This window comes from Hyperolius riggenbachi, chromosome 5 (genome assembly GCF_040937935.1).
Source record: "Hyperolius riggenbachi isolate aHypRig1 chromosome 5, aHypRig1.pri, whole genome shotgun sequence".
Lineage (NCBI taxonomy): Eukaryota > Metazoa > Chordata > Amphibia > Anura > Hyperoliidae > Hyperolius > Hyperolius riggenbachi.
Window position 1 is genome coordinate 53,139,072 of NC_090650.1, and position 15,986 is coordinate 53,155,057.

The 15,986-nt window shown below is 44.9% G+C and overlaps 1 protein-coding gene across 1 annotated transcript in view; it reads right to left on the reverse strand.

The window, feature by feature from the left end:
• ZEB1 (zinc finger E-box binding homeobox 1) overlaps nucleotides 1–15,986 on the reverse strand; it is a 211,765-nt gene that overhangs the window by 82,707 nt on the left and 113,072 nt on the right. Inside the window, exon 2 of the mRNA XM_068235692.1 lies at nucleotides 1,288–1,482. Within this exon, the coding sequence (XP_068091793.1) occupies nucleotides 1,288–1,482 (195 nt within the window). The remainder of the gene's footprint in view (nucleotides 1–1,287; nucleotides 1,483–15,986) is intronic.

Genomic DNA, 15,986 nt, shown 5'->3' on the forward strand with positions numbered 1-15,986 from the left:
GTTAGAAAAAACACTATATACATGAAAATAAAAATATGAGAATATTTTCTTTGCTGCTAATCTTCTAATAATTATTCATAGTACACAACCAATTCACTATATCATATTTTATTTTTCGCTTCAGTGTCTCTTTAAGGGCTGGTTCAGACGGACGCTTGCGGAGCGTTTACCGCAAGCGTTCGGAACGTCGCGGTAAACGCTCCCATTCAAGTGGGGGCAGCAGGGGTTAGTGTAGGAAAGTTAGTGTAGCTGGTGTGGGCAGCAGGGGTTAGTGTAGGGTAGTTAGTGTAGCTGGTGGGGGCAGCAGGGGTTAGTGTAGGGTAGTTAGTGTAGGTGGTGGGGGCAGCAGGGGTTACTGTAGGGTAGTTAGTGTAGCTGATGGGGGCAGCAGGGGTTAGTGTAGGAAAGTTAGTGTAGCTGGTGGCGGCAGCGGGGGTCAGTGTAGGGAAGTTAGTGTAGCTGATGGGGGCAGCAGGGTTTAGTGTATGAAAGTTAGTGTAGCTGGTGTCGGCAGCAGGGGTTAGTGTAGGGTAGTTAGTGTAGCTGGTGGGGGCAGCAGGGGTTAATGTACGGTAGTTAGTGTAGCTGGTGGGTGTAGCAGGGGTTAGTGTAGAGAATTAGTGTAGCTGGTGGAGGCAGCAGGGGTTAGTGTAGGGTAGTTAGTATAGCTGGTGGGTGAAGTGGGGGTTAGTGTAGTAAAGCTAATGTAGCTGGTGGAGGTAGCCGGGGTTAAGACTCCCTGCACCACAGAAACACCAGGTTTACTAAATTTCTTCCCTCTGTTTTTTGCCCTAGGTGTCTCTTATGTTTCGAACAATATGGTAAATTTTCAGTGATTACATTTTGTGATTTTGGTTGCTATGAACAGAAGCACAAATGCACACAAAAAGAAAAAAATACAGCACTCATTTGAGATCAGGCAAAGTTAGATCACATTAGAGTAAAAGGGTTCCAGTGATTGCGCTTGCATTGTGCAACTTGCAAACGATCCAAAACAGATGCCAAAATACAGCAAATAACGTGAAAAACCGCCTTAACCTCTGTTAAATGCATTGAACTTATCAACCTCGACTTTGACATAGGTTTGCTTTAAGCGGGGCAACCCTTTAACACCTGCATGATGCTCGTTATAGCGATTATATTTTCAGCCTAAAGCTGAATAAGGCCTTTGAGGCGAACAACATCTGTCCAAATATTTTCCTATTTATAGAGTAAGCACAAACAGGCAGGCTTGTAAACACGGTGCTGTAGATGTTACAGCTAAACAGTATAAACAGCGCGCTATACCTTCATCATCCCAGCAACTTGCTTTCACACTTTCGTCGCCTTCTGCTAATACTGTTTGGTCGGTTGGCAAGTCATCTTCTGGCACGCTGCCCTCACCATCTGCTGCATCAGTAACGCTCTCCTCTTCAGCAATGTGCAATTTGTCTTCATCATCTGAATCAGAGTTTGCGTCTAACACGTTGTTGTAATTGGTAACTGTGGAAGAGAAAAAGAAAAACACAACTGAGCAAAGCGGATTCCTGAAAAGCGCGTGCTAAGAACGGCTAAGGCGACCGAGGCTCACAATGAGCTCATGAGGTAAATTAGGGAGCGTCATGAGGAGAATTAGGGAGCGTTGGGATTTTGCTATTCTCTCCAGACCAAATCTTCTAATTAGTGAATATAAACAAATACTGTAACGTATCAACACATTCAGATAGCTGCCAAAAGTGACATCACCCAGCATCGCCTATAGCTTGAATTTCCCTATACACACAGATTTAGAACATCGAACAGCTAGGTGAAAGACACAAAATGTAAAGCATTTAGCACCTTTACTTTTACATTTAATTTTTTTAAACTTTTGTTACACCTCTGGAAACAAACACGCTACTGGAAGCTGAATTCATTTAGGAATGTTTTAATTAATTGCTGTTAAAGGATCTTTCTGTGGATTTGGATGAATCATTTGACACAGAACAGGCGCAGGGTAATTATGGTACGGGGTATAGGCAAAGTTCAATTTTTCAACTTACCCCTGATGTCATCTTACAAACAACTGAACGTTTCAGATTTTCCTGCACTTATAAACTTAAGTAAGGTTAAAATGTCTTAAGGTGTCCATTAACAGTACAATTTTTCCTTCAGATTGAATCTTTCAATGCGATTTGAACAATCGAGAGTAATTGGAAGGCAATTATTGATTATTCCCATTAATGGAATGATTTAAGAAGGTTCTACATTCCAATTCGATCATAAAATCCAGCTTTCATATCATTTTTTTTTCCCTTTCCCAATCAACCAAAGAATCATTTCACATCGATTTGCGCCACAAATGGCACTGTTTTCTATACAATTCGATCATAAGGCTGCTTTCACAGTGAGACGTTACAGGCGCACGTTAGTGCAGCCTGTAACGCACCCCACCGCACAGCAATGAGAAATCAATGAGCTATTCACAGTGCCCACGTTGTGTTACACAGTAACGCTGCATGTTCGTTTGAAGTGCAGCATACTGTGCGTTCTAGCGGCTTTGCACATGCTCAGTATGGGTGGGTTTTTTTATTTTGTGGGCGGAGAGGAGGCGGGGAGAGGCCGCTACGTAGCCAGGCACATGGCTACTTTATATTCACTGTACTTGCAGTGTTTACTTCCAGGATGCTTAAAAACAAGAAGAGAATCGAGAGCCCAATATGGTGCAGTATTGTCAGGTAAAATGAAGAGTTCAATACAATTTTATGTATATATATACTCACAAACACGGGTTACCAATAGGCAACCACTTTAAATGCAGGTGGGGAGCATTAGGACCTGACCCCACTCAGGTTAAGAAGTCGCTCTCTGTAGATAGTAGATGGGGATGCACCCCTCCACCCAGGGTGGACTAGAAGATCAGCAAAAACTCGGTATACAGAGGCGCCAGAGTAGAGTAAAACGTTTTAAAAACCGCTTAAAAGGAGAGGGGGATGTTAAGGTGGACTCACCTCCCTCTTACAAAAAAAGAAAACTCACTTGAGTCTCAATAAAATAGAATTGTCAAGTAATTTATTCAACTCCACAAATGCAACGCGTTTCGCGGGCGTGACCCCGCTTCCTCAGGCAAAAATGGGAGCACAACTCAGTGGGTCAAGCAATAAGTCACAGGACAGAGGCGCTCAAACTTATTGCTTGACCCACTGAGTTGTGCTCCCATTTTTGCCTGAGGAAGCGGGGTCACGCCCGCGAAACGCGTTGCATTTGTGGAGTTGAATAAATTACTTGACAATTCTATTTTATTGAGACTCAAGTGAGTTTTCTTTTTTTGTAAGAGGGAGGTGAGTCCACCTTAACATCCCCCTCTCCTTTTAAGCGGTTTTTAAAACGTTTTACTCTACTCTGGCGCCTCTGTATACCGAGTTTTTACTTCCAGGAGCAGCCGCTGATTGGCTGGCGGGACCTCGTGATGCGGAGAGCTCCGCTCACGTGGTCTCCGCAGCGCCTCCGACAGAGCAGGCGCACCAAGAGCTGCTTTTAACGCGGTTCTTGGTAGCGTCCTGCTCCAACACCACCAGGCGTTGCATTAGGGGCACGTTATGCGACCTTAACGTGACATCTAACGCAACGTCTTAGTGGGAAAGAAGCCTTAAAATTGCATTGAAAGATAGAGTCTGAAGGAAAAATTGTACCGTTAATGGGCACTTTTAGGCTAATTTCACACAAGGGGCTTGATTCACAAAACCGTGATAACTCATATCACGGCCACACTAGCGTTTTTGCGCGCAATCGCAAAAATGCTAATGCAGCCGTGATATGCGTGCGTTGTGGTGTGACTGTCCTGCTGCACTAGAGCCCATTGGAGGGCGATCACGCCGCACCATTTACTATTTAACACACCTACAGGGTGATTTCCGTAGCTCTGCCCCTGCTTAATGACGTTCTCCTCACTAGACAGGAAGTAGGTCACTGAATTTTGGCCAATCAGCGCATGTGCAACACACCGCCACAATATAAATCACATTGCACCGCAGGAAGTCTTGCCAGTCTTATAGAGACTAATATGCCTACTGTGACGAGGAGCAGCGAGGTAGAATTGGCAGAGAATGATGCAACGAGCCAGTGTGAAAGGCAGCGCCCCAGTTTTAGCCAAGAAGTAAATGCAAGCGGGCAATGGCCATAAACAGCAGAAAGGTGAAAGTTCAACAAAGACTTCCCCAGTACAACTGATAAACAATAGACAACACTTCACATCTTCACTTTAGCTAAACACTCTAAGCATGCGGGTTCAGGTTCTGGCTAAGGCCCATTTGTGTAAAAGTCTAAACAGATGAAAAATAGCAAAAATACAAATTTGTAAAAAAAATGCCACATGTTTACATCTGTCGCACCATAAATACAGCACATAAAAGATGGAGGAAAATCTGTTTGCTTCGCGTCTGGTCATCATCCCTTCCTGAAAGGGAATGCTGGAAGATCTCAAGATGGCCAGCTGAGTCACGTGACCGCTCGTGCCCTCGTATACCCTACATGGTGAGCAGGGATGGAAATAGGTCATGCATACAATTCACTTTCAAAACATATTTCTCTGCCTAGAATAAATAGCCATGCCAATGGAAAAAAAATCAGGACATCTGAAGCGCCAGAGGGCGGCTAAGCCAATTATTTCACTTCTTCCTCGTCGAGCGGAGCCAGGTAAATGAATCATTGAGGGCTTTAAAGTGTAATTCCAATTATTCCATTTACACGGAAGAAAAATTTGAACCCATCAATAGAATTAAACCAAACAGAGGCCTTTCTTCTCGTCTCGTAGAACCGGGCGCACAGTTCAGGCAATTAAGCCCTTCACTTTCTCCGTGTATTGCTTGTGACGCTGCCGAGAGGATAACTGACCACGAAGCAGGAAAATAATGGGCCTGGCGCAGGCAGAATGTTAATCTAACCAGACCTGCCAATTACAAGGCAAGGCTGTGGGTCAAGGAACCCCTGAGCAATGGAAAACAGTGCTTTATAGTTACAGTATATACAATGTCTGCTGGACGGCAAACCCTGTTTTAAAGGGAACTAAGCACCCTTTTTTCCCCTGGAATTTCTCCTGGTTTCTAATAGCTATAGGAGCTGCCATGTTCCCCCCCACCCCTTCTAGCTGTCCTTATTTACAGAAGTCACAGATGCTATCTTCACACCTTCCCTCTGGATAAATTATTTGAAGTAGTTGTCCTAATTACCCACCCCCATTCTGTTGATGAAAGGTATTGTTTACTTCTTGCTACTGTGTGCAATAAAACAACTGCATTACTCGTTAAACTTTTAAATGTAAAAAGAAAAGGTCAAATGGAAGTTTTTTTTAAATAATGAGACGGATTGTTGGCATGAATTATTAATGTGCTATTGAGATGCCCTGGGTGCTAAAAATAGTACTCTGTTCACTTTAACTACTTGATGGACATTTATAAACGTCCATTCTGCCGAAATGCACATGCACCTGTGCTGCCGGAGCACTTACATGCGCGCATGCCCATTTCAACCCCTCAATGGATGGTGTCAAGTGGTTAAAACAAATCTGAAGCAAAACCAGGATCTATAAGCAGAGCAAGAGATTAAAACAAAATGCTACACAATCTAAACTATGGGGTTAATTACCAAAATGTTTCTTATTATGGGGTATGCAGGTAGACCCCTGTTAACGATCGAGATCCCCTGAACGTCCACTACGCTCCGTGCCTCCAGTATTCCCCACTGTGTCATCTCTGTTCCTCTGTGCCTCCAGTATTCCCCACTTTGTCATCTCTGTTCCCCTGTGCCTCCAGTATTCCCCACTGTGTCATCTCTGTTCCCCTGTGCCTCCAGTTTTCCCCACTGTGTCATCTCTGTTCCCCTGTGCCTCCAGTATTCCCCACTGTGTCATCTCTGTTCCCCTGTGCCTCCAATATTCCCCACTGTGTCATCTCTGTTTCCCCATGCCTCCAGTATTCCCCACTGTGTCATCTCTGTTCCCCTGTGCCTCCAATATTCCCCACTGTGTCATCTCTGTTTCCCCATGCCTCCAGTATTCCCCACTGTGTCATCTCTGTTCCCGTGCCTCCAGTATTCCCCACTGAGTCATCTCTGTTCTCCTGTGCCTCCAATATTCCCCACTGTGTCATCTCTGTTCCCGTGCCTCCAGTATTCCCCACTGTGTCATCTCTGTTCCCCTGTGCCTCCAGTATTACCCACTGTGCCATCTCTGTTCCCCTGTGCCTCCAGTATTCCCCACTGTGTCATCTCTGTTCCCCTGTGCCCCCAGTATTGCCCACTGTGTCATCTCTGTTCCCCTGTGCCTCCGATATTCCCCACTGTGTCATTTATTTATTGTATTTATGAAGCGCCAATATATTACGCAGCACTGGACAATAAATAGGGATACATACAATATTTAGGGGTGACATACAGCAAAATGACAATACCTGAATACAAGAAAGACCAGATCATGCAGCACAGTATGAGTACAAGGTAATGCTTAGTCACTGGAGGGGAGCATGGAGATTAGGCAAGTTAGGTTCACTCAGATGCATAGCATGGGTTCACAGTAATGGAGGAGCATGATTAGGTAGGACACAAAATGAGGAGGACCCTGCCCAAAGGCTTACACTCTAGAGGGAGAGGTAAGGACACGGAAGGTAGGGGACCAGAGTTCAGCTGTGTATTTAGAGCACTTTTGAGGGGTAGTAGGCCAGAGTGAAAAGGTGAGTTTTTTGAGGGCTTTCTTGAAGATGTTGAAGGATGGGGCTGCCCTAACGGGTGGAGGTAGGGAGTTCCCTAGGTGTTGGAGCAGCTCTTGAGAAGTCCTGGAGGCGTGCATGGGACTGGGTGATGCGGGGGGGGGGGGGGGGCGGTTAGGCGAAGTTCATTGGAAGAGCGCAGTGAGCGGCTAGGTGTGTACCTCTGAGTAAGATCGGAAATGTAGGTTGGACAGGTTTTGTGGACAGATTTGTAGGTCAGACACAGTATCTTGAATCTGATTCTGGACTGGATAGGAAGCCAGTGGAGGGATTCAAGGAGGGGATCTGCAGTGGTGGAACGATGGGAGCAGTGGATAATTCTGGCTGCCGCATTCATGATGGACTGCAGTGGGGCTGTTCGGGTCATAGGGAGACCAGACAGCAGGGCATGCAGTAGTCAAGGCGGGAAATTATGAGGGCATGGATGAGGAGTTTGGTGGTGGCAGAGGTCAGGAAAGGGCGAATCTTACAGATGTTACGAAGGTGGAAGTTGCAGGACTTTGTGAGGTTTTGGATGTGGGGAGTGAAGGAGAGTGCGGAGTCCAGGGTGACACCCAGACAGCGGGCTTGTGAGGTAGGGTGAATAATAGTGTGGTTAACAGTGACATGCACATCTGGGAGGTTTATGGATGTCCGGGGTGGGAAGATCATAAATTCCGTTTTGACTAGGTTTAGTTTCAGGAACCTAGCGGACATCCAGGAGGAGATGGCTAATAGAGAGGAGGAGACCTTGTCCATGGTAGTGGTGGATATGTCAGGGGTGTGGAAATAGATCTGGGTGTCATCTGCATACAGATGATAGTTAAAACCCATGTCATCTCTGTTCCCCAATGCCTCCAGTATTCCCCACTGTGTCATCTCTGTTCCCCTGTGCCTCCAGTATTCCCCACTGTGTCATCTCTGTTCCCCTGTGCCTCCAGTAGCCCCCTGTTTTTCTTTGCCCTCAGTGTTCCCCTCTTTCCCCCTCTGTGTCACCTGTCTCCATGTGCCCTCAGTGTAATGCAGCAAAATATAATTTTACTGGTTTAAAAAACATTTTTAAAAAATATAAAAAAACACATAAAATCTATTCTCTCCAAAACTCCAAGGTCTTTTTTATTTGTACTTTTTTAGAGTGAGAGTATGTATTGCATGTAATGTATTGCACTCTACTCATCTTGCGGTAAACTTTACGCACTTTATTTGGATTATCGCCGCTTAGTGAATATACAACTAATTATCTTACCTTATATGTTTTTATCTTATCTTTATAAAACCTACCAGTCATACAAGTACTAAAGCATCTTATGCTGGGCATACACGGCGAGGTGCGCTGTTATCAATCGAGCCGCTGACCGATGACCTGCCGGATAGATTCCCCGCTCGATCCCTGCGAGCAGACATTAGCGGGGAATCGAGTGGCTGATAAGGGATGCCTGCGGGGACGAGCGGGGGTCAATCCGCGGGCATGCGTGGATGAGCGGGGATGCACTCGATCCGGCGCATAATTGCATCCGTGTATGCCCAGCATTACTTGTGCGTCCAAAGACAATCACCTGGCCGTGATCGGGATGTGATGCTGGGACCTTCTGGAAGTGCGCAGCCGTGCCCTCATCTGTGAAGGGGTGTGGCACGAAGTAGCACAGAGCTGCTCCGGCTTAGGATTTTTTCTGCCGAGCCCCAGCGGCTCCATGCAATTGTGCAGCTGCGAAGCGTGCTCTTTCATGGACAGGAGCGCAGCCATGTGCACTCTTTGACAAATTCATATAGAGGAGCTTCAGGGGGTCCAAGCTCCTAATTGGTGGAGGCGAGGGGGACACGGAAGGCCTCTAGATTATCCTCCATGTACACAGCACCGAAACCAGACTCATTACTTATTGGTGTGCTTATCAATCACAGCAGCCACCGGTCATCCATCACTGGCCATGCATGACAAGGACCAGACACAGATTTATGGTCTTGTATGGAACATCACAGGTGGGATTTCCAGTCCTATAAGAGTGATTGAAGCCCGCCCTGGACAGTATTTCCCGAAAGCCCGGGACTACAGAGCTACGCTCCACTTACAGCCGCGGATCCTGCTGAGTGTCACAGCTACAGACACGGATCACTAGTGTGCAGTTTGGAGCGAGACAGAAGAATTGATTCGTTCATCTGGTAAACCTGAGTTTAAAGTGGACCCAAATTAAAAATACAAGATTTCAGAAATAAAATCTAGTTTCTAAATTATAATAATAAATAGCAGCCTTTTTTTCAGCTGCATGATGACAAATATAACATATTTTACATTTATTGGAGGAACCCCTCCCCTTCCTTTCAAATTGCCGGGATTTTTACGGCAAACTGGTGGAGTAGCAGGTGTCCGGCAATGGAGGAATTGCTAATGGCTGCCCCCAGTATAATCCTAGCTATGAAAAGAGAAGGTTGAAATGCATGCACTGAAGCGCATAGGTTTGAAGGAGTGATTATTTATCTTTGTATGTGTCAAGAGTGGTGCAACTAAATATTTTTAATTAAAAAATGTTTGATTTGGGTCCGCTTTAAGTACCCCTGAATTATGGAAAAGCTATTGTTTAAAGCCCAAGGAGGGCTTGATTACCTATTTCAGTGTGGTGGCTCTGATTGTTATGCTTTTGCTGTGCTTGTGCGGCTCAAGATTGCGCAGCTCTCTTTCGCGCTGTGCTGCTTGAAGGAACTTCCTGGTTTTGGTATTCAACTGGTAGGTTCTGTCAAACACTTTGAGGACAGGGAACAGGGGGGTACCCCAAACAGTGTCCTCCCAGTCCCCTTTGTGGATCCACTGTGTGGCCTGGTAAAGCCTGCGACTCAGCTAAGTCACGCACTATTGCGCATGTGCTGACTCAACGATGCGCCTCTTTAATAGCACGCCCATGGCCAGGAGTGTTCTGAGCATGCACCATTATTTGTCTTAATGAACTGCATGAGCCCAGAACGTTCCCGGCCACAGGAGCAAGATCAAGGAGGCTGCCGACAGGCCAGCACATGCGCAGTAGTGTGTGAGTCATGGACCAGGAGGACAACAAAGACCTACAAGAATGGGAGGCTGGAAGAAGCCCCAGGTAAGTAAAAGGACACTCTTTACTTGGATATCCTTCAAAGTTTCGACTGTCTCAGTTGACTGATCATCGTTTTGTTTTGTTTTTTATCATTGAGAGCTTCGACTTCAGTGCAACTGTAATTTACAGCCCTGAATCCTTAACCCTTACAGTGAGAAAAAAAGGACCACCACCTAGTTCTAAGTAGGACTGGGGCTGTAAAGACACGTTTAGCTCACGTCACTTCAGGTGCCCTTTACTAGGTTCTCATTAGTTTCTTGTCCTGTATGCTCATACAAGGCCACAGACTCATTAGCAGTAAAACCTAGGGTGAATACAAGAGCCAAAAAACTAGCTTTTTATAAGAAGCCAGCAATGGCAGCTCACGTAATAAAAATGTTAAGATGTATGACAGTAGATCTGGACAGTGGAGTGAAATAAACTACAGACAACACTCTCACACTGCTGTAAATCACTGCCCATGTAAAGGTTGTATACGGCGAAGGGTTGTTTGGCTACGTGAATATGTGCGGCATGTTCCAGAGATGCGTTCTATGTGTGGAGTAACACTGGCGCCACTTCTCCCCGGCAGACGAACGACACCCATGCAGCTCTGGTGATGTGGCCCTGTATACGTTCGCTCCCATCCCTCCATTACCCAGTGGAAGCCAGCTGTTTGGAAGGCTGTCATAGCTTCCCCGGCTAGAGCATTACCTCATAAACACATCCTCAGATGCAGCCAGGGAAATACAGCACACAATGTCTCAGTAATGGAATGAAGCTCTCAGCGGTATTCAGCTGAAGAGGCACTCCAAGCCGAAAAAACCAAAGACTCCTTTTCAAGATCCTACAATGGCAACTGCCTGCTTTTATTAGTTTTCAGCTAGTGTCTGCTTCCCTGGTTCTCCATGTCTGCCTCCCTGCGCTTTATTGTTGCTTTATAAGAATGCGATTTTCAGCTTCATGTTCAGAATTACTCCAGAGAGACTCAATTGCTCTGTGTTTATTTTATGCAGCGCTGAAATTTTTGACTCAGTCTGTACCGAGAGTGCTGAGGAATTCAAAGGGGCTTTCAGTCTGTCCCTAGCGTAGTCTAGGGAATTTTTTTTTCCTTTGAGGGAAGGTAGTCAATTAAGACCACCTGGTTGTGGACTGTGTAAGAAGGAGCACTGAGGAAAAACCTGTGAAAATATAAGTAGAATGAAGAAAGTCCATGCATGATCGACCTCAACTGCAATTACAATAGAGCTACCACTACAGGGCCCTCCCCTACAGAACCACCAGGCATGGGAGCACCTTCTTCCCCCAAGTCAGTGCAAACAAAAGATGGGCATGCCAGAGGAGGAGGCCTGACACAAAAGAATAGTCCAGGCAAGTGAGTGTGGCCCATGGGCGGCCAGTTGGACAGCCCTGCCCTAGACCATCAGACAGCAAAAGTCCCTAGCCACCTACTCCGACCTTCCAAGCTCCATGTGTAGCATGGCTCCTACTCCTTAGATGTTTTTGAGCTCTCGTGCATGCCTCCCATGCTCTAAATGTATGCTTGTAGCTCCCAATTCAAGGTCTGCCATATGCACTTCTGCCTATGTCATGTGAACCACAAACAATTCCGGGTATGACAATTGTAGTTCATGGCGAATAACCATAATGACATATAATAGTATGTACAACATTATACAATAAAATTGCTTGTTATAATATTAACTTATAGATTATTTAGAAAGACAAAAAGAAAGAACAACCGAGAGCCACCAATAGTGTATTATTGTTGATATAAGGTAATCTTTAATTTGTACAGCAGGTATGAATATACTCACAAGTCTGGGTTGCTGACCTCAGGCAACCACTCCAATCGCATATGGGAATATTACGCCTGTCTCCACTCAGGCTAAGAAGTCGCTCTCCGTAGAAGAAAAATAAGGGTTAGAATAAAAATTAGTAGTTTATTAAAACCAAATAAAAAATTGGGGGACCGGGGTGGATCCGTCTCCCTAATATATATATGACACAACCACCATATATGGTATCCAGAAAAATATATATTTAATCAGTACTTCACATAAAATTATAATTTTATGTGGAGTACTGATTAAATATATATTTTTCTGGATACCATATATGGTGGTTGTGTCATATGTATTGGGGAGACGGATCCACCCCGGTCCCCCAATTGTTTTATTTGGTTTTAATAGACTACTAATTTTTATTCTGCTGGCGCCTCTGTAACTACTACAATTATAGATTTAGTCAGTATTTCCCATTGTAAAATCTTTTCTCTCCCTGATTTACATCCTGAAATGTATGACATCTTTAGTCCTGCCAGGTGATCTGTATGGAATGTTCATTACTGAGAGTTCTATGCACAGAGGGAGATGCTGCTTGCTTAGCAGTTGGAAAAAGCCGTTATTTCCCACAATGCAACGAGGTTCACAGACAGCGAACTGTCAGGACCATGATCATGACATCACACTGTGGGAGGAGTTTCACCACAATATCTGCCACGCAGACCCCCCCCTGATGATGTATTGGGCAGTGATGATTAGGGCAATGTTCCCACACATGCACTGCTCCCTTTTCTATTACATGGAGGCATATACGGCTTCAGCAGCAGCCAGGTTCAGCTCCATGTACTGTATACAGAGGAGGGCCAAACTCACGGCTTCTGAATGTCACTGCAGCTTTCCTGCTCCTTTGGTAACTGCCGCAGCACTAAGTCACGGGAGAAGATGTTCTGATATTGGCAGGTATAGGAAAGTTATTGTCTAGAGCAGAGTTCTTATTCCAGCGGCATATTCATAACGCAGCCTAGCTCAGCCCATGCAGACACGGCCTCCTCGCTTGTGTATTCCCTGTTATAAATTAGTTTCAACAAATTACTCCATCTATCAACTTTGGAGTGGCTGTCAGAACTGGTACTTGGCAGGCAATTAATGTAAATGAATGGTAACAAACACTGAGCACAATCAAAAACACTTGTAAATAAAGGATAACATAGCTCAATGAACCGCAGCTAATTGAATGCCATGTATGTCCTGACTAGCTGCAGGAAAAGTGGGGAACCGGTTCTAATAGGATGCTGCAGCACTTGCTTATATCCGGTAATGGATTAAGTCATGAAAGAGTTTACATAGTGATGTAACGGGGACATAACAACAGCCATAGAGGTCCAGGCAGCTTCTAAGGTCTAGGGCCCCCTAGTGATGGCTCCTGTGCAATTGCAAGCACTTTGTGCAGCCATCCTTGCTGTATTTTTGGTGGTGATTGGAAGCCCTGAACAATCTACTGTGTTAGTACAGCGCTTTTGATTAGCATTTTTTTTTATTATTTAGTGCAATATAAAGTTTTAAAGTGGGATTGTCCGCCTTAAAATCAAATGCCATTTACCCACTGCTCTGTTTATTATGTAGTCTACATGTAGTCTGCACTGCAAACATTCCAATATAATCATAAATGTTTCTGCTGTAATTAATCTTATCTCAGTCAGTCTGGCTCTATTCTGGTACATTACTGGGGAGAGGGAAGCTTGTTATCTCCCCTCCCACATTCCTGCTCCTCACTGATTGGCTGAGGGCAGTTCAGTGTGACACGAAGCTGAGAAGGGAAATCAACCTCACCCCTCTGCAGATGCTGCTGAAATACAATCTATGCTGTGCTCACATGTGTTTACAAAGCAAGATTGATATGACAGTGCAGTTTCTAAAAGAAAAAAAAAGTAAGGGAGGAAATGACATCAGAATCGGTTTCCATCAGAGACAGTAAAGATGTAAACTGCCTGGAAGTTTTCTCTTTTTTTAATATATAAAATTCACCGAAATCAAAACGTGGACAGTACAATACATATGTTATGTAAGTAGAACAATTATTTTTTTTATGGGATAGTATGGCTGTCCCTGCTTCTTCAAGTAGCTTCCGAGTCTCAAAAATGTCCCTTTTATGATCGCTCTTCTTGTCCCTTTCTTGATCTCTTTTCTATTTTTTAATTTCTCACTTATGATTTATTTTTTCCCCTTTTCGCTAAAGTTCCTTTTAAAAGTGTTGTATTTGACCCTGGCTAATCACGCCTCCACATACATAAAAACAAGCTCTGCAATGAGTTACTACACAGGTCTAGTCATAAATTTGCGCCTAGAGTGCTGCTTTAAGAACCACCTAAAGAGAATGCGTAAGGCATGTAATTAGTACTGTCCTGTAAGGCATGTAATTAGTACTGTATCTCAGGAACAAATAACTTCCAAAAAACTATTTCCAATGCCCATCACTGTCCCAGCACTCTAGGGACATTTGGCAAGTATCATAGATGCTACTATGGACAAAAGTTACAAAGTAACTGACAACCATTTTGTCTGTCTTGGCTCACTTCCTGTGAGAAAACAAACAGCATATTAGCAAGAGTGTAAGCAGTTAACCGTCCACAGCGCGCACACACAATGCTACTACATATAACAGGGACCAATTAGGCAAGCAGCGATGTGCAGAGGGAAGGGGCAGAATTGTCCTGTGGAGGTATTTATACCATTCCGGAAGCCAGCAGCTATAAAAGGTAAGGAACAAGCAAGGCGAGACATTCAGGAGGCCTGCTGATTAACAAAGCTACAGGCCACACAGGAACCAGCCCAGGAGAGAGAAAAAAACACACAGAAAGAGATAAATATCCTGGACACTCCACAGCACCTAGTATGAGGAGACACAGGCAAGGTTTACAAGCTGGCCCCCAGCCAGTCCCTGCAAGAGGCAGAGCAGGAGCCTTCTGTGTACCATTTCTCTGCAGCCAGGGTGTCAGCAGATAAAAGGAAACATGTCACACGTCTAAATGACTAACAGAATCCTAGAGGGCTTTTCTGCAGTGTTCTAGCTTGCTGTCATTTATAAGACTGAAGCGACATGAAAGCAATCACAGAGCTAAAATACATCAGGGGTGCCAAATCCCCCAACACCTGCGCTAATCCTCACCTCACACCAAGGGAGGTGAGTCACTGGAAGCTGTATGAGTGGTGGAGACTCCAGTTTCCCGCAAGGGCTTCTGGGTAAACAGGGGAAGGTAAAGGTGGCCATATATCAGGTGACTTGGTGGCCTATCAACCATCCGATTCGATTATTATCAGAAGAAAATCGGTGCCGCCAAGATCATGCCCGATCGTCGATGCGACCAATTTCAGGCTGAAATTGGTCACATGTAGCGGTATGCTGCAAAATGTAGGGCCGACTTGCTCAATCAGGTGTATGGCGGTTACGGCGTGTGATATCGAACCGAACGATGTGACATGACACACACGCCCACATATACGCAGGCAACAACGTGGGGCGCGTGTATGCGGTTGGAGCCTGAAGCCAGCGACGGACAGGTAAGGCAGGGGACATACAGGGGATGTGAAAGTTTGGGCAACCTTGTTAATTGTCATGATTTTCCTGCATAAATCGTTGGTTGTTACTATAAAAAATGTTAATTAAATATATCATATAGGAGAGACACACACTGATATTTGAGAAGTGAAATTAAGTTTATTTGATTTACAGAAAGTACGTAATAATTGTTTAAATAAAATTAGGTGTGTATATTTGGGCACTGTTGTCATTTTATTGATCCCAAAACCTTTAGGGCCCGTTTCCACTATCGCGAATCCGCATGCGTTGCCCGCATGCGGATTCGCACAGTCAGTACAAGTGGATGGGACTGTTTCCACTTGTGCGTTTCCCCGCACGTTTTTCTGTGCAGGAAAAATCTGCAGGGTAGGGCCCTCAGAATTCGCCTGCGTGTGGAATGCAGGCGAATCGCACGCAATGTATTTAATAGGGAAATCGCATGCGTTTTCCCCATGCGTTTTTTGCCGCGATTTCGCATGCGATTTCGCATAGGTATTAATGTTAATTTACACAGGCAGTGACATGGTTAATTTCGCATACAGCCTTACCTATGCGAAATCGCATGCGAAATCGCGGCAAAAAACGCATGCGGAATCGCACCCGCATGCGATTTGCCTGCGGTGATTCGCCGGCGATTCCGCAACGCCATAGTGGAAACGGGCCCTTAGAACTAATTATTGAAACTCAAATTGGCTTGGTAAGCTCAGTGACCCCTGACCTACATACACAGCATACACAGGTGAATCCAATTATGAGAAAGAGTATTTAAGGGGGTCGATTGTAAGTTTCCCTCCTCTTTTAATTTTCTCTGAAGAGTAGCAACATGGGGGTCTCACAACAACTCTCAAATGACCTGAAGACAAAGATTGTT